The sequence below is a fragment of the Cydia amplana genome, chromosome 22, assembly GCF_948474715.1.
Source record: "Cydia amplana chromosome 22, ilCydAmpl1.1, whole genome shotgun sequence".
Taxonomy (NCBI): Eukaryota; Metazoa; Arthropoda; class Insecta; order Lepidoptera; family Tortricidae; genus Cydia; species Cydia amplana.
This window is the reverse complement of record NC_086090.1, coordinates 7900959-7927389: the sequence shown is the minus strand read 5'-3', so window position 1 is coordinate 7927389 and position 26431 is coordinate 7900959. Positions and strand designations below refer to the sequence as shown.

Genomic DNA, 26431 nt, shown 5'->3' with positions numbered 1-26431 from the left:
GTCACCCAACTTACATATGTATGTGAAGTTTCAGCTCAATCGAATAATGGGAAGTGGGTCTACTTTAGCTTGCAAGATTTGACCGTATTACAAACAAATATTGCATGTTAAATAAAAGCTTGTAAAAACAGCCATATGTTCGTCCATACAGAATTACACAACAGCAATCGGCACAAGCCTTTTCAAGACCTCAAACTACCGAAGGGCCTAGATATATGTAGAACTTTCTGGAATCGTGGCTCTCCACTATTGAGATAAGCGACCGCGAAAGCGAGCGATGCGATAGCGATCCAAAGTTGTTATCTATTTTAATGACGTTTTTAGGGTTCCGTAGCCAAATGGCAAAAAACGGAACCCTTATAGATTCGTCATGTCTGTCTGTCTGTCCGTCTGTCCGTCTGTCTGTCCGTCCGTATGTCACAGCCACTTTTCTCCGAAACTATAAGAACTATACTGTTGAAACTTGGTAAGTAGATGTATTCTGTGAACCGCATTAAGATTTTCACACAAAAATAGAAAAAAAAAAACAATAAATTTTTGGGGTTCCCCATACTTCGAACTGAAACTCAAAATTTTTTTTTTCATCAATCCCATACGTGTGGGGTAATATAATAATAATATAGTAATATAATTTTTTTCTAAACTGAATAGTTTGCGCGAGAGACACTTCCAATGTGGTAAAATGTGTGTCCCCCCCCTGTAACTTCTAAAATAAGAGAATGATAAAACTAAAAAAAATATATGATGTACATTACCATGTAAACTTCCACCGAAAATTGGTTTGAACGAGATCTAGCAAGTAGTTTTTTTTTAATACGTCATAAATCGCCTAAATACGGAACCCTTCATGGGCGAGTCCGACTCGCACTTGGCCGATTTTTTTTATTTGGTTGTTGTGTTGTAAAAATGTCTTTGTTTTGTATAGATGGTGTCCCAACACGAGTGAAGCTAGAGTGGCTGGTATGGAAGCGGCGCTACATAGCGACTCAAGGCCCCACCCCGCACACGCTCGACGCGTTCTGGCGTATGATCTGGCAACACAAAGTCCACACTGTCGTCATGATCACCAACTTAGTTGAACGAGGGCGGGTGAGTAATTATAGTCCTTGTGACACTGACATAAGATCGAAGTTAGGTATGGAACTTACATAGCGACTAAAGGGGCCACTGATGATTAGTTTGCCGGACGATATCGGCCTGTCAGTTAAACGCAAAAGGTGACAGTTACCAACAACTGACAGGCCGATATCGTCTGGCTGACCGATCATCAGTGGGCCCCTTTAAAGCCTCACCACGCACACGCTCGAAAAATCAACAACACATGTTTACTGACAAAATTGTTTATTTTATTCGGATAAAGTTGTGAATTTAGTCGATCAAGCAGTATATTAACTTACTTTAGTTTAGATAGAGGAGGCTTTTTGCCCCGAATCTGATGATTAAAATCTAGAGAAATCTTGAAGCGGAGCTTTTGACTTTAAACTGTGTAATGGTTGACTTTTTAAAGGTTAATACTATTGGAGGGGCAGGACAAACCTCGATAGCACGTAGACCGCTGACTCCAATTTTGAGTTCATATTTCGGCACAAACACGACACTTCGATGAGTTCACAATGCACACGGTTACACGTGACGTCACTGATCTTTTTGAAAGTACTTTTTACTTGATTTTGAGTATTAGAGGAATGCAAACTTTTTGGACGCGCCCGCGATGATATTTTATTATGCACTGGCGGTTGGTGGTGAGGGGAGTGGGGGGGTTAGGAAAGGATGTTGCCAGGTATGAAATATATAAAAGGTGCGTTCGAGTGGTGTGTATGATGTATTAAATATAAGTTTTAAAATTAATTATAAAAATGTATGAAATAATCACAATGGCGTAGCCAACTATGTAAGGTGTAATTACTAATTAGTCGTTATTTTTCAGCGCAAATGCGACATGTACTGGCCGGGCGGCGGTCGGGGCAGCTCCGCGGAGTTCGGCGGCGTGCACGTTACTCTGCTACACGAAGACGTCCGTGCCGCCTACACCGTGCGACATCTGCGGGCTAAGAACAACAATCCTAAATCGGTAAATAGACTTGGATACTGTTAGCTGACAGTTCGTAAACTTTATCGTAAAGACATAAGGTCCATAGTCCACTGGCCGGGCGATTGGGGCAGCTCCGTGAAATTTTGAGGCGTGCACGTCACACTACAAGAAGATGTACGCGAACAACAACCCTAAATCGGTTATCATACCTGTTTTAATTACTTCTAACCATTGTTTAAAACATGGCTTGAGAATTCTGCGAAGAATCGCCGAAACAAGCAAACACTTGGATAAACTGCGGTAACAATATCTTCACGTCCTTTTTATCCAATGCATCATGCTTTTGTGGATGATAACGCATTTTACGTTTAAGATGATTTTTGGCTTTTAAATCGGAACTCGCAAGACGCAAATTTTACATGAAAACGCCATCGAATCCGCACTAATCACGCCCCATTAATCATCACATCGTCGTTACGCCTCACCGAAGTATTACATTTTCGCTAAATGCCTGGAAAACTATGTTACAAGTTACGTCCTAGAGTTCTAGCGTAGCTTTATGATAAATATATGTTAAAAATCATTTTTAGTTGGGGGTCCCGTTGTTTCCCATAAAGTTTTAAGTCATAATGTATTGTTTGTCATATTATCATTAGTCATAAAACTGAAACCGTTAACATTTCAGGATTTTCGTTAGGTTATCCTATAGATAGGTTAGGTTAGGTTTGTTTTATGGCAATACTGAAAAGTGACGAGTTTCTGAACCAAATCAATTATGACTAACGAAAATGCGGGCAAACAATACATTATGGGTTAAAACTATTTGGAAAACAATAGAGACCCTTTTATTTCATGTCTACAGGATAGCGAGCCAGCAAGTCCAGTGAACGAAGCCGATGCGGCCGGCCGTATCATAGTCCAATACCATTACACAGTGTGGCCTGACCACGGCACACCGCGGCATCCGCTCGCGGTGTTACCTTTCGTGAAAGCCGCCGCAGCTGACCCCGGCACAGTGCTGGTGCATTGCAGGTATTAATACTATCGTCTTAACCCTTAAATGCATAGTGATGCATTTATACACACAACATAAACATCAAATGTTATGCATTATTAAACAAATTCTATTTGTTCTTGTATATTATTTCAATAGTAAAACTAATAAATTTTCCGAATTATTACATAAATTTACGCAGTATTTTAATTTATAAAAGTTACATTTGTTTATAGACAAAATGTCGGAAAACTTGGAAAAACCTGGAAGCTGATGATTTTTAGTATGTGATTTTGGGCAGATTTTTCGGGGTTTGTAATTATTTTATATTTACAAACTTTATCATAGAAACATCACAAATAGTGTACCTTTCTGTTGGCAGTTAAGATTTTTCCTATACCCCTTACTAATAGCTTTATATTTCCAAAAATATGATTTAGACTATGCAACTTTTAACACTGATTTCGCAGTGAAAATCGATGATATAATTTTTTTTACTATTTTTCCTAGAAACGGCAAACAATTATGTGATACATATATTAATTTCGGGCAAAAAGAAAAAATCATGTATTTAAGGGTTAAGGTCGAGTTTCAATTGACAGTATGGCATCCCGATGCGTCCTCGCGGTGTTACTCATCTTTACTTTAGTACTATTGTTATAAGGACGAATTATAAATGTCAAACTTTGATTACGGCACACAGCAGACGTTAACCTTTTGGACGCCAATGACCGATATATCCGCACCGTAGGTTCGACGCCAAAGACTGATTAATCGGTCACAGACCACAGAGCAACATCGACCTACGTGCATATACATAAAGTTCAACTTCAGTTTTGACACTTCAATGATGTGGCGTCTGAGTGACAGCTTATGTGTTTGACACGGCGTGCAAAAGCAATGTGTTCTCAGTTTCCATGTTGCATCTACTCTAATTTTGGCAGAGGCTAATTAATCAACTCAATTACTCAATTTAAATCTTTCATAACCGGAAAACGCTTCATCATGCTTATATATCTATAAGCCTATCTATAAATGACTATCGTCATTTTTCATCAGATTTATTTTTGTCAATAGCGCGGGCGTCGGACGGACAGGCACGTACATAGTCCTCGACGCGCAACTCAACCAACTCAAGCTCACCGGAACCCTAAGCCCCCTAGGGTTCCTCTGTCGCGCGCGCACCCAACGGAACCACCTCGTCCAAACCGAAGAACAGTACGTGTTCGTCCACGACGCGCTACTCGAACACGTCCGCTCAGGAAACACGGAAGTCGAGTTCTCCAAAGCGAGGGAATATCTAGTCAAACTACTCCAACCTATCTCCGAGGACGAGCTAGCCGTTTTAGACCTTAAACCTACCAAGCAAAAGAGCGCTAATGATCTAACAAATGGAATAGAAAACGGCGAGACAGCCAGCTTGAAATCTAGTAAAGAAGTAAGCGAAAATAACGCGGAAAACGGCAGTCAACTCTCTATAAAGACTGAAGATTTGAACAGTGAGCAAAGTAAGAGTGTTAAAGAAGATGATGGGAGTAAAGAGGTGATGGTGAATGGGGATGAAAGTGAAGGGGTGTACGATTTGGCGCCGAGGTCGACGGACACGTACAGTAAGAAGATGCAGGCGTATAATAATATGACTGATCAAGAAAAGGAGGAGATGAGGAGGTGAGATATTTTAATTTTTAACAAGCAGAAACGTCTGCGAACAAGACAGTAATTTTTCCACTTTTAAATTTATTCTAAGCTTAATAGCATCGTTCGTAGACGTTTCTGCTTGTTAAAAATTAAAATTAGTATGGGTAGCACATCGTAACTGGTGAATTTCCAATATGACTTGGAACTCCGGTAGCCGTTTAAGAAGTGTAACACTCTTACGGTAGATGTCGCTACGGTCCCCTTGACCCATAATATGGTGGAAAAATTTGCTGGCTATGGATGAGGTCTTGGTGGCTCAGATGGCAGAGCGCTGGAGTATCGATCCAGAGGCCGTGAGTTCAAGTCTCACCCAAGACAGTAATTTTTCCACTTTTCAATTTATTTTGTGGTGAGATATTGTTTTATTTCTATACTAGCGACCTCCCCCCCGGGCTAGCGCCCCGGCTTCGCACGGGTTAACAAATTATACATAAACCTTCCTCTTGAATCAATCTACCTATTAAAAAAGCGGCCAAGTGCGAGTCGGACTCGCCCATGAAGGGTTCCGTATTTAAGCGATTTATGACGTATTAAAAAAAAACTACTTACTAGATCTCGTTCAAACCAATTTTCGGTGGAAGTTTACATGGTAATGTACATCATATATTTTTTTTAGTTTTATCATTCTCTTATTTTAGAAGTTACAGGGGGGGGGACACACATTTTACCACTTTGGAAGTGTCTCTCGCGCAAACTATTCAGTTTAGAAAAAAATGATATTAGAAACCTCAATATCATTTTTGAAGACCTATCCATAGATACCCCACACGTATGGGTTTGATGAAAAAAAAATTTTTGAGTTTCAGTTCGAAGTATGGGGAACCCCAAAAATTTATTGTTTTTTTTCTATTTTTGTCTGAAAATCTTAATGCGGTTCACAGAATACATCTACTTACCAAGTTTCAACAGTATAGTTCTTATAGTTTCGGAGAAAAGTGGCTGTGACATACGGACGGACAGACAGACGGACAGACGGACAGACAGACAGACAGACATGACGAATCTATAAGGGTTCCGTTTTTTGCCATTTGGCTACGGAACCCTAAAAACCGGCCAAGTGCGAGTCGGACTCGCGCACGGAGGGTTCCGCACCATCAACAAAAAATAGAGCAAAACAAGCAATAAAACGGTCACCCATCCAAGTACTGACCCCGCCCGACGTTGCTTAACTTCGGTCAAAAATCACGTTTCTTGTATGGGAGCCCCACTTAAATCTTTATTTTATTCCGTTTTTAGTATTTGTTGCTATAGCGGCAACAGAAATACATCATCTGTGAAAATTTCAACTGTCTAGCTATCACGGTTCGTGAGATACAGCCTGGTGACAGACGGACGGACGGACGGACGGACGGACGGACAGCGGAGTCTTAGTAATAGGGTCCCGTTTTTACCCTTTGGGTACGGAACCCTAAAAAAACCGCATCAAAATCCGTGGCGTAGTTTTAAAGATCTAAGCATACATACATACAGACAGACGGCGGGAAGCGACTTTGTTTTATACTATGTAGTGATTTTCATCCTTGGATTCACTCGAATAAAGTGCATAATTGTATGACATTCTGTTGAAATGAATGATATTTTGTCATGTAATATTGTTTATTCTTCCTAACAGGGCGAACCGAGTGGAAAATTACGCGTTGCTAGAGCGCATGCGGTCTCTAGCGAACCGGAATCAAACTTATCAGGGCCCGCCGCCGGTCAATCTACTCGAGAAACAGTTCTTGGTAAGTCGTATCTCTTGTCCAACGTAGTAAATACATACAATACAATACAATACAATACAAATACTCTTTATTGCACACCTCATTACAGAAAACAATACGGATAATACAGGAAGAAGAGGTTAAACAACAGGCGGTCTTATCGCTAAAAAGCGATCTCTTCCAGACAACCTTTAGGTAGCGGAAATTAATAAATTTATGTCATGTCAGTAGGTGTTTCATATTCAAATAGGTATTTCGATTTTCAAACGGGTTATATTTTTTCCTCACACGAATGCCGCAATAGGTGGTCGAAATAAATGCTAGAAAACTGCGTGCTAGCTACAGCTGAAAAAATTCCAACCGACTCGTCCATCTATTGCTATTGTTAACTTAGCTAGAACAGAAAAACAGGAACATTTAATAACGGTGCTCTTCATACAGAATATGTTAATAAGATTGACTGAATCATTTTGAAGTGTACTTCCTGTACATTCATTACCTGACCTTGACCTTGACGCCTGTGTCAGGAACTGGTGGGATACGGGTCAAGACCGGGACCCTTTCCACTAGAGATGCCTCGAATAGTGGTTTTGGCCGAATACCGAATATTCGGCCCCTCCCTCGGCCGAACTAATAACATTTGTACCGAATAACATTTGTACATTTTGAGGCACATTTATGATGAAAACTGTTCGCCAACAAACCACAACGAATGCTAAGATTTAATTTTGGTTGCTCAGACCTAATGAATGTATAGGTGAACCAGGATCTATTGAGGGTGCGCCATTTTACGGAAATTTGTTGGTACTAATTTCTAGCAATGGCAACAATTACCCTCTATGATAGTTGTCAATATTGACAATGTAAACATTGCTTTGTCTAGTTTCGTGTGAATTATTATTAGACTGCAATAATCATGCCGAAAGTTTTAGATTTTACAGAGAAAAAAGTTGTAAATAGTCTATATAGTTATTTATTGGAAAAAAAAACGTGCGGGAGAGAAATTTCTTCCATTAGAAAACATAACGAAATTAGCATCTGAATTGACGGGTAAGTTTCAAACTTATGGATAAATGTCACTATAGTCAGGTCGTCACGATTTGGTTGATGTCTTGTAATCATTTGATTTGTGTATTAGGTGTATCGCATGCATCGGTATCACGGATTGCTAGCGAAGGGCGTAAGGGCGTAATTAAACGACCAAACCTAAAAAAAAAAGAAACCAAAAAAAGAAAATTGACTTTACGCTATTCATTATTATCTAGCTTATCTAAATCGAGTCAGCCATTTAAGCGTAAAAACCGAAGAAATATCCAAACATCAAACTTCGCACTTATTAAAGTTGTCGGAATAAAACAAAAATCATCTGCCAATTTCCATTGTCCCCACTATACAAATTGTTGCTATATAAAATTCAAAACGAGCGCCCTCTTGACAATACTCCCAAAGTTCTGGTTTACCTATAGTCGGAGTCAATAAAATCGAAACTATGATAAAAAAAAAATTAGTTACCAACAAAAGCTCAAAAAAACAGTCTTCGTATTTAACAACTTTCTAAGAAAACAGTTTAAACATTAAATATAATGGGTTTGCGGTTATTTTTATTGTGTAATTTATCTTTTTAGTTAGGTGTAAGAGATATTCGGTATTCGGCCGAATACCGAATATTCGGCAATGTGGCCGAATAGGCCGAATACAGAATAGTTGCCGAATATTCGTGGCATCTCTACTTTCCACGGCCTTTGCCCAGCAGTGGGACACTAGGCTCTCTAGGACTTTTTTTACTATTTATTATTTGTTTCCAGCTAATAACGCGGTCGTGCGTGGACGCATCCGTGTCTGCGCGGGCGCCACACAATTTGGACAAGAACCGTCCTGGCGCCGCGCTGCCGTCCGACACGGCGCGAGTCATGCTCGTGCCTAAACCCGGCGTCGAAGGTAAACAATCGAGAAACTTATATATAGCTGGTCAAGCAGATCTTGTCAGTAGAAAGAGGCGGCAAATTTGAAAAATGTAGGCGCCAAAGGATATCTTCCCATAGAAAATTTGAATTTCGCGCCTTTTTTTACTCACAACATTTGCTTGACCAGCTTTAAGCATTTGACCACAACCTCACCTAATGGTATAGTGCGTTTTTTTTTAGCATTAGAAAGAAGGTAAGCGATCTTGAAATGTCTTTTTATTAAAAATCACCATTGAAAAATAAGTCACAGCAAATATGTTAGAATTATAAATCTTTTGCTTTCATCACTACATAGTATAAAACAAAGTCGCTTCCCGTTGTTTGTCTGGCTGTATGTATGCTTAGATCTTTAAAACTACGCAACGGATTTTGATGCGGCTTTTTTTAATAGATAGAGTGATTCAAGAGGAAGGTTTATGTATAATTTGTTAACCCGTGCGAAGCCGGGGCGGGTCGCTAGTAGGTAATATACACATTTATTTTAAAGCGTTTTTCAATATTTTTTAATAAAAAGACACGTCATGATTGTTTACCTTCTTTCTAATGCTAAAAAAACGAACTATAAGTGCCGACGCAGTCTAGGATGGAACATACCTAAAAGGTCTATTCACTCTCGATTTAAAAATATAATCAACCATTTCCCGACATCTTGCCATGCTAAGAATAATGCCTAATTGCAAAGATAAAGATAAAAGATAGTTTATTCAAGTAGGCATATTACAATGCGCTTATGAACGTCAAATAAAGCTACACCGGCTCCGACACCTCTGCCTCGAGAAGATTTAAATCCCCCCCTCAATTGGAGGAGGGTATCCCAATATGGGGCAGGCAACAAACTCGGTCAAACTTATTTTTTGAACAAAGTATATATATGTATATTAAATTTTTCGACAGGAAGCGAATACGTGAACGCGTCATGGGTCTGCGGTCGGCGGCGGTTGCGAGAGTTCGCCGTCACGCAACACCCTCCCCCCGACGCCGCGCCCGAACTGTGGCGGTTACTATGGGACCATACCGCCCAGCTGGTTCTACTATTGCACTCGCCATCCGACCCGGTAAAGCTTTGGATTCCTCCGAAAACGGTGCCGTCATATAGCGGCAGCAAAAGACGGCCGTCTTTACGGTGGCGACATGTGGAAAGTACCACGGCGTCATAACACACCGTCATCCACCAAGGTCAAAGCGGCAAATTTGAAAAATGTAGGCGCGATGGGATAACGTCCCATAGAAAATTTGAATTTCGCGCCTTTTCCTACTGACAAGATTTGCTTGATCATCTATAATTTACTTGGGGGATGAAATATCATCAGAAGAGGAAAATAATCGTAGTACGGAATCATTTATTCAAATCTCGTGTCATTTATTCAAAATGGCGTCACCGCTATCTAATAAAACGTTCACGAAACTATCGACAAGGTCATGACGGCCGTCATCTTACGTTACGTTGACAATCAACGTAACGTAACGCCGTCTAGGAAACCGCGCCATCTTGTTTACATAGACAACGTTCTAGTGACGTCAGTCAACGCTATATAGCGGCCGTAATATGACGGCACCGTTTTCGGAGGAATCCAAAGCTTAATAGTCTCTTTCTGTCTAATAATATAGTGTGAGAGAGATGAATGCGAAATGTCGTTTACGCGACTACTAATCGTAAACCAAACATGTGGCTCAAACAAAGGTGAACGCCGCACTTCCACACGCGTTTAATTGCATCCCTGAAAACCTCAAAAATGACCCCCACGTAAATTCTTAGTCGACTATTCTTTACTCTTGTGTAAAGTCAGTTTAGTATACGATGCTTTTCCAGTAGATTAACAAGCATTGAATAACACCATAGAGAAAAAAATGTACATCAGTTTTGGTACTAAAAAGACTATTATTTTCAGTGTCGGAATCTAGACTCTGTCGATGCTAGATGTCGACACTGAAAATTTCTTCTTCTTTTTGGTACCAAAACTGATGTATGGTATGGAGTGAGCACTCTTGTCTTCTATATTTTTCTATGATAACATGAGTCTAAAGTTATATGCCGACATCATCGTGTAATGTTTAAATAAGCAGATTTTATAAAAGCTTTCTTGGTTCCAGGAATGCGAAACGTTCTGGCCCACCGAAGACGAAAAGGAACTGTTTGTCGCCAACTTCAGAGCGAGCTTCGTTTCCAAGGACACCTACGTGGCCCACCGGAAAACCAGCCGGAAACCGACCCCTAAGGACACCCCCGCCGAACCGGAAACCAACGGCTACCGCCGGCAGGAGTCAGACTGTGCCGACGACGAAAGACTAATACCAGAAAACGGCTCCCCAGTATCAGACGTAGAACCCGCCTACCGCTTCGACAGAACGGAACTCAGACTCGAGCGCCTCAGTACCGGAAACAGAGACCTATCCGCCCGGAAATCCATAGCGAACGGCGACCTATTCTCCTCGGAAAAGAAATCCGGCCCAAAATCACCTAAAAGTCCCTCGAAAATGTCGCTCAAAAACTTCAAGTTGAGCTCCCCTACTAAATTCAAGTTCCCTGATTGGGGATCACGCACGGCCGGCTCCCCTCCCGACGTAGCCCCGCCCCCACCGCCTGTGGCGCCCTCTCTAACTGTCGAAGAAGAGGCGGAGTTAAGGCGGCCATGTTACAGGTTCGAAAAGGTCGAAAGCGTTCCAGAGAACACTCCTTCAGATCGAATAATAGAAGTGACTAACGTCAGCGTGCATTCATTACAAGACGATTACCAATTAAGTGTTAAGTTTATACAGTGCTCCGGTTGGCTAGATGGCGATACCACGGAGTATACGCAAGGAAAACCTGAGGAGAACGAGTTTGTTAGAGCAGTGCGGGACGCTGTCAGTGAGAGCGAGAGGGAGGAAGCTGTGGATAGGCTTGTAGCGCCGTATAGGGACTCGTTCGCGTTGATCGAGTTCGTTGCGGGCTGCCAAATGGAGTACAAAAATGGGCCGGTGGTTGTGGTTGACAAGTAAGTATAGCCAATTTATGATAATTTTGTTATTACATACATATATTGAAATTAGTTATACGGTGATATACCAGAAAAAAACCTAATTATTTTATTCCAGAAAAAACTAACGAATGAGCTAGATTAAGCATAATATATTGTGTTGTCACGCGATGGCCCTGGTGATTAAATTATATGTGTGGTAAAAATCTATTTGACGTTTCATAACTTGAATAGGTGACTGGTTTGACTTGTTTGTAAAATAGCACATTTTTGCCGAATGAAACGGTTATTTAACACATTAACTGCCAGCGACTCGCTAGGGGAGTTCACTGTTCGTGGGCGCTTTTCGCTACATACGGTTTTTCCCGAGTTATCGGCTACGCTTGTAGCGTGTAGCTCGCGCTGGCACTGAATGTGTTAAAGTCGGTAGCCAATAATGGCCATACTGCCGTAAAGATTTAATTACAACTTCTATCTAAAACTGGCCTCTTTTAATCTGAAAATGTAATTATCTCGGTATGTAGGTGTGTTTAATGTTCTATGAAATTTTATCACTTATAAAATATGGATGTTTATTGGTTTCGCGACATGTTCCTTTATAAAGCTGGAAACAAATTATCGGACGCGGCTGACGGACGCGGCTCACAGCCGCGACTTATAGGTATCTAGATAATGAATATACACTGAACTGTGCAAACTATCGGAGGTAAGCCGTGGATGTAACCTTGTGCCTTCGGACATCCGACAGAAATCTGGCGCGCTGGATGTTCCTGACTGTGCACACTTATGTCGCGCGCGTCAGCCGCGTCCGATAATTTGTTTCCAGCTTAACAGTATCACTTGGTTCCATGGTGACGTCGCTTTTATCAGCCAAACCATGTAATTGTTTACACTGGCTGGAATAGTTCCAGTTAGAGTCTATCGCGCTCGAAGCGTGCGTCCCGTGGTCCTCGGGTCAGACTGTGTTATAAACATACCTCGCAACCGAGCTAGCAAATCTGTAGCAGTTGTACGTCAGGGTTATCACTACTACGCATAAAGTACAAAAAATATTTTTTCTTTGTTTTCAAACACACCAATATTTTCAAGCAGTGAAAATTCCATGTTAATATTTGAAAGAAATGCGTAAAAAAACGTGATTTTATAAACAAAATAACAGATACATTGAAACGCATCTAATATTGACATTGACCTGTTAATTTATATTATTTTGACACTAAATTAAACCGGGTTATATCGGAAGAGGGTCAACAAGGTTCTCGATCAATTTTATTAATCTTACATACAATAAAGTTAAAGCAAAATGGTTCATCAGAATCGCCAACCCTGACACAAAACTGTCATATGCTACGGTTTTGCTAGCTCCGTTGCGGGGTATGGTTATAAACCTCCACCACTCCCCAGATTCGGTTCCTGGAAGGCGATGTCGTTCTGCACGCTGAGCGCGGCGTGCGGCGGCGCGCGCGCCGGCACGCTGCCGGACGCGGCGTTCCGCGCCGCCGCCGACGACTGCGCCGACGTGTACTGCTGCGCCGCGCTCGCCGCGCACGCGCGCTGCGCCACGCCCGGCGGCCCGCCGCCGCACTCGCGCGGCGCGCTGCTCAGGCAGTACTGCGCGCTGGCCGCTTATGATGTCGCGGACAGCTGAGCCAGGTAGGTATAGTTTGTAGCTTTCTAATAGACCCCGAAGGCTAATCCTATTGTCTATTGTTAAGAAAAACCGCTCGTGCCACGTGCCACAACCACCTGCATAAAAAAATCGGTACTTCGGTTACTGAGTGCCGGCGAGTCGAACGCTACAGAACCAGTCTAAAATGTGTCATCGAGATGCGTAACAAAGGCGCGTTATCGGAGAGCGCACCTACACTGGTTTTTTGAGCGTTGGACTAGCCCGCGCTCAGGTGCCAAATAGAATAATTAGGACCCTTTTTTGCAGGTAAGTAGCACGTGCGGTTTTACTGAACAATAGACAATAGGATAAGCCTTCGGGGTCTACTAGAAAGCTACAAACTATACGCCTGTATGTGACAGTGACCATGAAAAAAAAAACGGCCAAGGGTTCCGTACATTAAGTCCGACTCACGCTTGACTGCACATTGCTAATAGGTTTTCCTGTCATGTATAGGTAAAGAACTATTTTGTGTATTTTTTTCTACTCCCGTCCTTTAATTTGTCATTTAAAGGGTCGTGCACACATCTTTAAAACCCTATCTTAAAGTTGTCAAGACAAGTCTTTAGTCTATTCCCTAAAAAAGCATTTGTGCATACACGCAGTATCTTTTTGGCTCTTTTACAATACTTCGTGTAATGGCCACTTAAAAAATACATTGTTGCCAACCTTATAGTCATAACACACTGTCGCACCGCAACGCGACCTTGGTTCGTCGCACCCATAAGTGAGAGCGAGAAAGAAATATATCTTTCTCGCTCTCGCTTATGGGTGTGAATGTCATATCTGACAAATAAGTGAACCATAGACATGTTTTTTTTTTAATTTCATTCATTCTTTTCCCGCTCGTACCCTCCATTCTTTGCTAAATACTTCTTGAATATTGTGAATCTTGAATATGAATACTATTGTGCCTGTCGAATGAAAACTTAACTTTTGTGTTAAAAAACAGTGTGTCTTTCAAGTTAAAATGGATGAAGACAAAAACTTAGTGTCTACGCCTGAAGAAATATCAGTAATAGCACAAGAATCACTAAAAACAGGTAGATACCGTAGGTAGTCCACTAGATGACATGAAAAATATTTGTTAAATTTACAATTTTATTTCAAAGTAAGTGTTTGGTGGTAGAAAAAGTATTGTATGCAACGTTGTTTAACTGAGTCAAAAAATACTCGTGGCGTCTTTATTAACAATTTTCGGCTTCGCCTCAAATTGTTACTCACGCCACTCGCATTTTTTGACTCCTCTTAAACAACGGTTGCATAAAATACTATTTCAATTTTAGACGCAGTAGTTTGGGAGATAAAGGGGGGGGGGGGGAATGGTCGGACAGACGGACAGATGCACGAGTAATCCTATACGGGTTCCGTTTTTTCCTTTTGAGGTACCAACCCTGAAAATCCCCTTCACCCTACCCTTCGCGATTGAAAAAGACTATAATAACAGTACAAATTATGCCACTGTTTATTACGAAAAAATATATATTTACACTGTCCGCAACGCAGGCTTTGTCACATCCGACTTCAAACTTCAAATCCACTGCCACTTACCCAACTTTATTGAATATGGATAAAATATATTTTGAAAAATCATCTCTACTTTTAGTAGGTTTCAAAATTCTAACTTGACAAGTCTTATTTTACAATTATAATAATTTGTCTGCAGGTCGTCCAGAGAAAACTCAGCATCGGACAATAGCAAGTGAATACTCAGTGCGTCGCGCCCGTACGTACATAGCGTTACATTATGTATAGTACCGTGTATTGTATATCTTAACGGAATGTATAAATGGTATATGTACCTTCCGAGTCGATTTGACGAGACATTCAATTTTAAACTCTGTCGCATTGAGAATTAAACCCAATTTAAAACAAGTTACGCAACAGGGTTTGAAATTAAATGGTTTTTTGTTGACTGTATAGTATCGATGTCTTGATAGTATTCTTATAGGCAGCTAAGTTGGCAATACTGACCAATTAGTTTAAAAACCGGTTTTCTGTTCTACACTGTTAGTTCCCTACATAGAGTATGGATGTATGTATGTTAGTGTTTTAAGACTGGATTTCTGTGGTTCAAAAATTCAAGTTTAACTATAGAGGGCAGACGGGTGTGTAAAATAGTTTATTTTTAAGATTAGATGTATTTTTACGAAAGCTACTCATTGTATACGTAACCCTAAATTATTCGAAAATAATATTATTTCGTAACTGATAAAGAAATGAAGAGTATGAAGTATTCCTTAACCCCAGCGGCAATACATTTTTGCCGATGCGTGGAGCAAAAGCGCACCTATTTCAAAATAAATACGGTTCGAATTAAATTGTTTAAAGAGAAATATCGAACCACGGTTAGTAATAAGAAACACCTTAAATTCCACAGAATGTCCAGTTTTAAAATCCTAATATAAAACCATAGAAGGCTCAAGAGTATGACACAATAATTTAGTAAAATCGCTGTAAGGCTTGTCTCTTATGAAATAAGATGTGGTTGTGTGCATTATATGGGATAAATAATTTTTCTAGCAATTTTTTCGGAATAGTTTCTCATGCGTAGGTAACTTTGGTCGCTCTTCCGGGGATATATTATTACCTACATATAATATTTGAAAATTCCTATTAATCCTAGCTAGTTAGCGTAACGTTAACACCAATGTTAATTCATTCTACGTTCAACTTTGTATGTGAAGCTCACAACTCATTTGTAAGTTATTAAATTGTTATAAAAGCTTAATGTTCATACGTTTTGACAATATTGTAAAATAATGTCATTTTTAATTGGTATATTTTGTAAGGTTTGAATCTTTATTCATACCTGGTAAAATGTTTCAGTGTTTTTGGCATTGAAACACTATTTACGAGATTGCAATTTTAATTGACCGAGCGATTCAACTAAGGCAAAAATTATTTCGTACGTCGGATCTCGTTAACAGGTCGCATTTTTCAACCGATTGTCGTGAAAATTGGTGAGCAGGTTGGATAATTACATAGATTTTCGATCCAGTTTTTGCATATTTCTTAAAATGGCAGAGCCATGGGGGTTCGCGAGCTCTACAGCTCATATAGCCCCTAGATTAACTTGTGTTTCTCTTCTTACATTCATTTTTATCTAGTTGACTCTTCAATATCGTCGAAAGATACAATAACGCACAATACAATATATATATATATCCTCATAGGTTCCCGGAGAGCGCCAAAGACTAGCTTAGCATATCGAGTAATTATAATATTATTATGCGATTACGACGCCCTAGAAACGCTCATTTGGTTACAAACCGCTATTAAACAGTATAATAAAACAACAGTAATTATTAATTATTATGTAATTATTAAACAGTAATTTAATCATTTAGGTTACATGTTGTCACACAAACTTGTCGAAGATTGGATATTTATGTCAACCTAATTCTACAAGGTGCATTGTATAAAGGTGCATCTACACCGCAGTTAATCCTTGTGGAGCAACATTGTGCCACGGCACAGGGCGGACACGCCATACATCAAAAATGATTTGCGTTTATATGTGTGCGCGGCACGTCTGTACACGCGTCATTGAGTTTCTGACGGAATCCTGACGGAATCTCAGTAGAGCGACTTACGCACACATTCATGTCGCGGCCTGTCGCGGGCGAGGTAATCCGAATCGGGGCGGGGCGGTGCGTGTCCGTTCTGTATGATAATACTATTACTTATTCTGTGGCTACGGTAACGTTATAGGTAACTTACCTAGTTACTGTTGATCCAAAATATAACTGTGCTGTGGATGCATCTTATTGACACTTAGTTGAATGAGAATGGGACGCATTTCGTCTCAGCGTCACTAGCCGTATGATCACTTATTTGTGTTCTTTTCTTTCCATGTAAGAAGGAAGGAGACGTTCATATTTGAAGGGTCCACGGAAAGAACATGTCTAGTCACACTAGTGACATTTTGAGTAATCGCGGTTTTAAAATTTGGAACAATGTCAAAACGTACGGTAATTCCGTGACCAGGTATTATTTAACTAAAAATAAAGTTGTGTTACATTTATTATACAGTGGTAGCAAAAGATATAACTAATAGTTCATTAAGAGCTCTTCATTTTGAGATAAAAATATCATTTTCCGAAAAATGTGACTAGACATGTTCTTTCCGTAGACCCTTCATTTGGCTAAAGATAGAGTGCTATACTTGGCGTTGGATTTTTACGTACAGATTTTGTAAAAGAAACCTACGCACATAGACTGAAGATTCAATTTTGCGCTGCCATTATTTTTGTTTTCGAATCGGGTTTGAGTGATACAATGTAAAGCATATTGAAAACAGAGGTTTTCAAGCCATCATTGATACCTGCAATAGATATATTTTTAGACACGCCGTATCAGTGTTAGATTCAGTGCAATAGTTTATTTTTTAAACAATAAATAAGTCGTCCTGAAATGTTTACACTACACGTGATTATCGAAACAAAACTTTAGATTACCCAGTGATAACCTAGTTTTGTAAACATTTGTGACATTTTCAATCAAAAGGTACCTATCAAAAGGTAAGGTTGATTTCAAATTGAAATTTGAAGCTATATGGAAATAGCGCCTTATTGACAACTGTCAATAAGTACCCTTTTGATTGAGAATGGCACATTTTAGGGCGAATAATCATTACCCAATATAAAAGTATGGAAATAGATAGTAGTACTTTTTTTCTATGAATCGGAGTGTGAATTTCTTATTCCTATTAAATCAAGTTTATGGTCCAGTATTTTTTATTGTAATACTAGCGTATTGTAACTAACTATTGTACATGTGAAGACTGCTTTTTAGTGGTTTGTCAATTAAGATTGTATATTGGATTGCGTTGGTCGTGGCAGTTTTACTATTAAATAAAAATATTAATTTGAAAATGATTTCAGATAGAAACAAGGGGTAAATATGATTACATATTACAGTCAACGATACAGGGTGCAAAAATGATACCCTGTTTTTACCCATTTTACGTGTACAGTGTATCGCCATCAGATGTATCGGAGCGGCTAACGCGCTTACAAATATTTGAACACGCCTCTATTTGTGAAGGCGTTAAAGTGCTTACTCAGGTATTTTTGAGCAACTTGCCCGCTCCAATATATCTGATGGCGACTGGACAAACGATTTTTTTTTACTGAAATAAAGAAAACATGTGCAGTACCATGTATCTAATCTGTTTTTCTTCTTTGCCATTCGAAATAACATCGTAGTACTAACGAAGCATGTCACAATTTCGAATGGCAAGCTAATAACATTAGTAAAACTGCCAGGTCTACACGTGTTATGTTAAATGGAGGTCGCAGGTTCGTTCCGAGCCTGCACACGGCAGTGTTGTGGGTGTTAGTGAAATATTACGTATAAGGTAGGTTACGGCTTTAGTGAGAAATGCGTAGAGTGACTTGGTAAACAGAAAGTTGAAAAAAAAAACACTGATAGGTAACTTACCTGAGGGCCACGGACTCTCCGAGCGCGCACGCTTAAAGCTAACGCCACGGCATTGCGCGACTGGCTTCGGCTAAGGCGAAAACCATAGGTTGGAGCGAGACATAGTGATCGGACCTTTCGTTCCCACCTATGGTTGTCGCCTGTCGAAGCTAGTCGCGCAATGTCGTGGCCAGGCCGCGGTCTGGACGCACGCTACCGGTGGGGCGACGAGCGTCAGATGACCATTCATACGTTGCGTTAGACCTAATGTATGAACTGCTTTGAGCGGCCGCTCGTCACCCCGCTGGTTGCGTATGTCCAGTCCGCGGTCTAACGACGACCGCCATATATTTGTTTTCACCAATGTATGGCGGTCAGCGTCACGCTCGGGGTTTTACAAAAATGATTATGGTACCCTAAAATTGTATGGCAAACCCGGGATACCTTTATTGTATAGTATTTTTACTCCTAATTCTTTAAAATAAATCTTAATTTTGAGAAAAAGTTAAATATACCTTTTCGTGGAAACGCCTTGGAATATTTATAGATATAACAGGATAATGGATTTCTATTGACATATATCTAAAGACGGGCCTTACGGACACTAAGAATGGTACTAGTTCAGCGGTGTCACAAAATCGTGCCCGTAAGGCCCGTCCTTAGATATATGTCAATGCAGATTTCCTATTTATTGAAAGGTTATTAAGCACTGATTACAAAAGATACTGTTGAAGTATCCAAAAAGTAATTACGGAAGCGGAAGACGTATTTCATTTCTATTTTTACTGAAAAAAGAACATAGGGTAAAACACCTATTTATTGGCATCTAGAATACAACACAAAATAATATAAAAATTTTGAGGTGCGCCTTTGAAGATTATTTAGAACTATTTTTTTAAACAATTGTTAAGGGAGGTGGTTACAATAGGTAAGTTCCCTACTTTCTGGTAACCTACTTTCTGGTCACAAGTCTCTCCACTGCATTTCGATATTGGTTGTCTCTGTTTAACTGTAAACGAGTGAGCGAGGCGAGCGATGTTTGTGCGACCGACGTGCCATTTAGCTTAGCTTCGTAATTAGTTGAAAATATACTCATAGCTATAGTTTATTTCAGATCGCAGTAGATAAATACAATAATCATTGAAGTTAGTAAATATAATAGCGTTTATTTGCCGATAAAATCATATATAGCTTGGCCCAGGACTGTCTCATTTCAAACATAGACAAAGAGAATCATACTCTTTGTCTTACGCTAGTACTAGCACCCAAAAGAAAGGGATGAGTATAGTTTTCGTGGTTCTTAATCACTGACAAGTTGTGTTTGCCAGACTATACTTAACCCATTCTCTGTTTATTATAAATATTTATGGATACTTCGCCTTTAATGCTAGTACAATACGTTACAATATCAGATTTATTATAAAAATGCTAGTTCAATTTTATTTTATCCATCCTAAGATAGCGTCCAGATAATTAAAAAAAAGATAGATAATTTCTCATTCGACCTCAAATATGAATCCAGTAAATTTGTGAAAAGCTAAGCAAGTCAATACATAATTCATTTCATGAACCTATGTGTTTACATAGGGTCAAAATACCTTTGTGTAAGGCCTGAGTGGACGCTCGGAGCGGAGCGTTCGGCGGGGCGTGTAGCGTGGCGTCGGGCTCACGCGTGATGTGAGCAGCGTGCACTAAGGCCGCTCCTATACGTTTGCATTTGTTTAGCATGCACGCCGCACGCCCCGCCCCGCTGCACGCCCAACTCGAGCGTCCACTCAGGCCTTACACTTTGTTTGGCTCTCGCATATAACTAAATAGTGCCTTCAAAGTTGCATTTTAATAGTAAATGTATCGCGCAAACATCCCGCCGCACGTAACCAAAGAACGATAGGAGTTATGCGGAACTGTGTCTAACGCTGCCGAAACGTCGAGGTGAATTTAATATTTGTGTGCGATTGAGTTCCGTTCCGTTTATTAAAATGAAATTTAAATCCTATGAGACATCCTGCTAGGAGAAAAGTGTCCCAAAATTTCCATATACTTTTCGTTCCTTCCATTCCGTTACCGTCATATGAAGTGTATGAAAATGGTAGCGGAATGGAAATAAAAATCTTGGGACACTTTTTTATCCTATTTATCCTATTATGATCGAAAAACTCGTGATTTTGAGTGGACATAAGTAACAAACATTTCCAAAAAAATTTAATAATAATTGTACATATTTAGACTCCTACCACGATAAGTTTGTAGAGACATAGCAATGGCAATGTACAATGGTGGCAACACTCTTAACCAGGGATCGGATACCGGTATTTTTTTGTATGGGAACGAAAACGGTATTTTTTTGTTCTTTGCTAATTATTTCTTTTCTAATTGGAAAATCTAATAATACGATGTCGTTACAAACACAACTGAGTCCTACATTTCGAGTAAAAAATAATTCGAAAAAAAAAAATTATTTGCTTACTAACATTTATTGTCAACTATAAAATTGGCTACTTTCCTACTAGTCAAATCAGCTTCTTTTTTACAACTGTCAAAACGATTTGCTAATATGGAATTTATATGAAAACTTGTGTAGTGACGTCACAGTCAACTCACCTTCTTTTTATACTTCCATACGATTTATTAAAAAGAAATTGTGTTAAAAATAACTGCTATCTATGTTTTTCTAATAATTATCTGGTGCTTTATTTCGTGCACGGTGTGAAATAATTTATTTTAAGTAGAGGAAAGTACCCAATTATCAGGAATTCATTGGCGTGAACACCGGCCACTTGCCACTAAATACCGGCAAAAACTGCATTTTGGCACTCGCTCGGTATCAGCAACAGCATGCAACACAGTGTAATGTCTCACTGAAACTGGTATGGCCAGTTTGGCACAACTTTGCCTCATTCAACGTAGTTTTGAATTTTAAGTGGCTTGGGAGCGTGCCAATAGGTACGCTTACCCTAACAGTAGTTAATGTTAACTTTTGAATGGACTAACGTTAATATTGCGGTTGTTTTTGGATATTAAATGAAATTAAAACACTGCTTTATTTACTCGCATGGCCTCAACACAATTAACTGTAGGTATTTGTACAGTGTGGTTGTTTAGACTGATAATATGATTAAAAAGAATAGGATTTAATGAAAAACAAATCAAATCAGATCTCTCAGTCTCTATGTTTACATATCATTTTAACAAGTAATTTTAATTTAACTATAAAACTAAAAACGGAACTTTATCGTGTATTCATAAAAAATAAGTGGTAACTTATAAAATATATATGTGGCTTTCCATTAGCCCTTCGTATGCTTTAGACACGGATCCGTGCGTGCCGTGCGTGGGAATTTAAATCTATTGTTTTAAATGTCAAGGTCACTTTTTCAATTAATCAAATCTGACAGGCCGCATACGACGGGTTAGTTTTCTTGTGCAAATTTCTAATGGAAAGCCACATATTACCTTTTTTGGGCGAAGGTTGGCTAAATAGACACAGTTCGATGTTGCTTCTGCTCTGTGTAGGATAAGGTCGGAGAATGTAACGTGACCGCTATTTATATATACTATAGTGTAAGTGTAATTAATGTAATTATGTTTACTAACGAAACCGGCGTCTGAACACAATCCTTAGTGTAAGGCCTGAGTGGACGCTCGAGTTGGGCGTGCAGCGGGGCGGGGCGTGCGGCGTGCATGTTAAACAAATGCAAGCGTATAGGAGCGGCCTTAGTGCACGCTGCTCAAATCACTTGTGAGCCCGACGCCACGCTACATGCCCCGCCGAACGCTACGCTTCCACTCAGCCCTTACACTTACACTTAGGGCTCATTTAGACGTCGTGCGAACTCGTATACGATTTTAGTTACATTGCGGACCATTGAGGTTACATCAATTCAGCGGACCAATCAAATGACGCAATGTAATGGAACTCGCATGCGTGTTCTCGCACCGTCTAAATGAGCCCTAACACTGTATATTTTAATTACTATTTGTGTTATTCCACGAAAATACATTTAAACAATTTAAAGGTAGTTGGCGCTTACGTTAATGATGTAAACGCCATTCACCGTAAGACATTTCAGCAATAGGTAAAATTGTCTTTTGTAAAAAAAACCTTTTCGTGTAAAATGAATTGTACTTTTTGCTTATACTGCATATCGTTTATACAAAGTTATTTGGCAAATTGAACCAAGCGAACTGCCATCCTATTTCCATATATCATTACATCCTATTGTTGCATGACTGAAACTTAAAAATATTTATTGTCGTGTAAAATGAATTGTACTTTTTGCTTATACTGCATATCGTTTATACAAAGTTATTTGGCATATTGAGCCAAGCGAACTGCCATCCTATTTCCATATATCATTACATCCTATTGTTTCATGACTGAAACTTAAAAATATTTATTGTTTAGTAACGATTAAATTCACCACTACATAGTAATTAAATTTTATAACCATGTTTTTTGCATGAAATAAATGAAATGAAATTAAATTGGCAAAACAAGTCAGCAAGAAACAAGCCATTTACTTACTATATAGTTTTTCAATCGATGCCTGAATCAATCAGATCAGATACACAAAATCTCTTTTAATTAACAAATTGTTACGATCTCTGATCTAAGCGGGATTGGTCGGATTCCCGGAACTTTTCTCATTATTCATCGAAATTCGCGAAAGTGTGAAATTGGGTTTAAGATGTTGTGTCCAGACGACCGGGTGAACTTCTTCGTATTGTATCTGGCTCAAATTGTCGTATCTAGGTAAGCGTAGTACACGTTTTTTTTAAAGTACCGTGGTGTGGGAGAGTGGGTAAAAGATACGTGCAAGTTTATTAAAAGATACTATGAAGAAATAAGATTTATTTGTTTATTAAATGTCGAAAACCTAGAATTTGAGAAAATAATGCTTAGGTAAAAGAAATTACTTACATACATACTTGTGATTGTTAAGAGTATACGTTACGACCACCAACACGCCACTTTACGGATGTTTGGAATGTCTTTGAGTTTTCGTTGACAGAGTAATTTTGGATTTTATTTAGACAGAATAGTAATAAGGTAGTCTATCTTTACGTATCGGTTTCTCACTCTCCTAGCCGGAGTTGTCTGTGTAATGTTTAAAATCATTCATTGTTGACTAATACGACCAGGGTAATCATGCAGTCGTGGAAATCCCTCATGTAATACTAAGTTGTATGCCCAATACCTACTCGATTACGGTCGTCCGTTAGGCAAGGAGTTAGTGGCAGTAATCATCTTTTCGTGCTTTTCCACCGGCGCCAGTTTTTCATAAAAAGAGATGGCTCGGAAAAGGTTTTGAGAAATGTAAATAAGAGTTTTGGACGACATGCATAAGGGCTCATTTAGACGACGCGCGAACTCGTATACGATTTTAGTTACATTGCTGACCATTGAGGTGACATCAATTCGGCGGACCGATCAAAGAACGCAATGTAATGAAACTCGCATGCGAGTTCTCGCACCGTCTAAATGGGCCCTAATGCATACTATCATTAAATAAATAAACGAAGCAACGGTCAGTATATCTTAAAGAAATAATGTCATTATATCTAAACATTAAATTCAAAAATTTTGTTCAGACATTCTTTTACCAATACGATAGTAAGTTTCTTACAAGTTTTGGATTTCCGATACAGAAAATAGCAAAAAGGTTCTGACAAAACAGTTATTTCTCAAAACCTTAGGGGGTGTCGTATTTACACATCTGAAGAGAGAATTAATTATTTGGGACCAACGCCACCCGAAGTATGTTTACTTGTCCTAATTCTTGACTGACGGAAGACCGAACTTCAACTTCTGTTCAAGTGTGTGTTTTTAGTAAAGACACTTGTGTGTGCTAAATTTATTGAGCAATTTTTACAGATCAATTAGGCTTATACCACAATATTATCTGACCAAGTATACAAACATAATTTAATATGAAATTTTGATTAGAGTATACTGTATTTTGACACAATTTCGGACGCTTCTTCGAACTTCTTCGTATTATTTGTATTCGCAGAAACTTGTTGCTACAGTGAAATTAGTTTGAATTATGGGTCACTCTACCTTCTAATTGTTATATTATTATCTGTCATTTTTGTTGCAATTCCATAAGAGAAGTTTCTTAATTACTTTTCTATGAATAGTGATTGTGCAAGGTATATTATGGTCCAGAATTCACAATAGTTGACCGTGTCTTATTATTTTTTATCACTCTAGGTGTGTAAGGCATCTAAATAATTGTTTAGGTCAAATATACTGCGCCAGATAACATTGTGTTATTTAAAATGTGGTCATAAACACTAGTACTTTGTCCCAGGGCTTTAAATACCGTTAAAAAGTTGGTATCGTTACCACAAGGTGACAGATTTAACGTTAAGTTGTAACTAACGTTAGACCAGGTACCGTTAGTTATACTACTCTTTACCGGTAACAAAATGGTAACGTTAGCAGCTGTCAATTTGAGCTAACGTTAAGTCAAAGGTATCGATACACCATTGTTAACGTTAGTAGGTAACGTTAACAGCTGCTTATTTACCGTTTGATTAACTGATAGGTGCCATCATCGTTGACAATCGAGCGAATGTTCATTCACTCTCAAGCAGAGATGGGCAATTTTAATAACAAAACTTCCGTGAGACAAAGACATATTAAATGGAGATGGGCATTTCGTAATTGATTCCTGGTTCCACGATTACTCGAAATTACTTTGTAATCTGATTACCGATTCCCAGATTACTTTGTAATCTAACAATACCGAATTACTAATAGTGGAGTCAATATAAAGTTAAAGTTACATTAATTGCACAGTAAAATGTTTCTACACGGGTGAATTATATATCATATTGAATACCCGTCTGCGAATTAACAACTTGATATCTGCTCCCGTTTTTGAGAAATAACATTTTTTTTATTTTATATTTTATACTACCTAAACAGTAATTTCTAACTAGAATTTTTTTGAAGAATGGGCTATGAAGCTTACACGACTACACGGTCAGAATTTCTCCCGACAATAATATTAATTATAGATTTAATGAAAAAAACAATAATTTTGTAAGTTTTCCATGACCGAGAATATCCCACACTGAGAGAAAAGTTTACTATTGTGGTTAATTTAATAGTATTTGTTTCGATCATGTTTAATTTATCTGCCCGAGGAACTGCTATATTCGCAGAATAGCAGCATGATTTTGGAAACAAACAGCAAATAATGTTCTACACAATTAATGGACACTTCTAGTTTTTTGGCAGTACCTACATAACTCTACAAGTTATTGAAGACTACATACTTATTTTTCTCGCAATAATTAAATCAATTTCCAGCATAAAAAATCAATGAAGTATGCTGTATTTCCAGGCTTCCACAGAGGCCAAGTCAAACTTTGTTTAAGATGTCAAAAAGATATAATTTTGTTATCATTCGCCCAACCGTCTCGCTCGCACCAATACATATTTCATCTAGTACGAGTGAAATGCACGCGCGAATGATATAAAATGACATGTTTTATAACAAAGTTCGAATTAGCATCAAGGTATATTAGGAAAATATACCTTAGACTTATGGCATTGCGTTAAGGTTTAATAATTCAATGCATAAAGTGTCCGTGTTTATGTGAAAAATGATAGGTGTCAATTTTTATATCTATTCACAAAACGTTTAGAATACAGGATGCACAGTCAGATATAAATAGACCCTTGAAGTCTTACAACTATCTATGATACTGGATCTCAAGCTTATTTGGTTAGTAAGTACCGTCCACCAAGTTATACTTCGAATAGCCACCCGGACAAATTCCAAAGCTAATTTCGAATTTTAAAATTTGACAATTCACGAGAAGAGTAACGTAACGTCAAAGGATATGTTTGTCCCTTTTCAACGATCCTGTCATCCGATGCTTGAGTAGAGAAACTAAAAGAAGCAAATGTCAGCAATTCGTAACGCTTAGTTATTGTTAGCGATAGCGCATCGCGACATGAGAACTAGTATGAGCC

At 38.9% G+C, this 26431-nt stretch overlaps 1 protein-coding gene and 1 non-coding gene across 2 annotated transcripts in view; both read left to right on the top strand.

The window, feature by feature from the left end:
• Window positions 1-15188, top strand: part of LOC134658318 (uncharacterized) — a 45645-nt gene extending 30457 nt beyond the window's left edge. Inside the window, exons 14-23 of the mRNA XM_063513949.1 lie at window positions 926-1089; window positions 1928-2071; window positions 2895-3064; window positions 4104-4694; window positions 6337-6448; window positions 8233-8365; window positions 9286-9446; window positions 10483-11366; window positions 12753-13001; window positions 14684-15188. Coding sequence (XP_063370019.1) covers window positions 926-1089; window positions 1928-2071; window positions 2895-3064; window positions 4104-4694; window positions 6337-6448; window positions 8233-8365; window positions 9286-9446; window positions 10483-11366; window positions 12753-12996 — 2603 coding nt within the window. The 3' untranslated portion in view covers window positions 12997-13001; window positions 14684-15188. The remainder of the gene's footprint in view (window positions 1-925; window positions 1090-1927; window positions 2072-2894; window positions 3065-4103; window positions 4695-6336; window positions 6449-8232; window positions 8366-9285; window positions 9447-10482; window positions 11367-12752; window positions 13002-14683) is intronic.
• Window positions 4970-5042, top strand: Trnad-auc (transfer RNA aspartic acid (anticodon AUC)). The gene has a single exon. It is a non-coding gene; the product is annotated as a tRNA-Asp (tRNA).
• Window positions 15189-26431: the final 11243 nt, after the last annotated feature.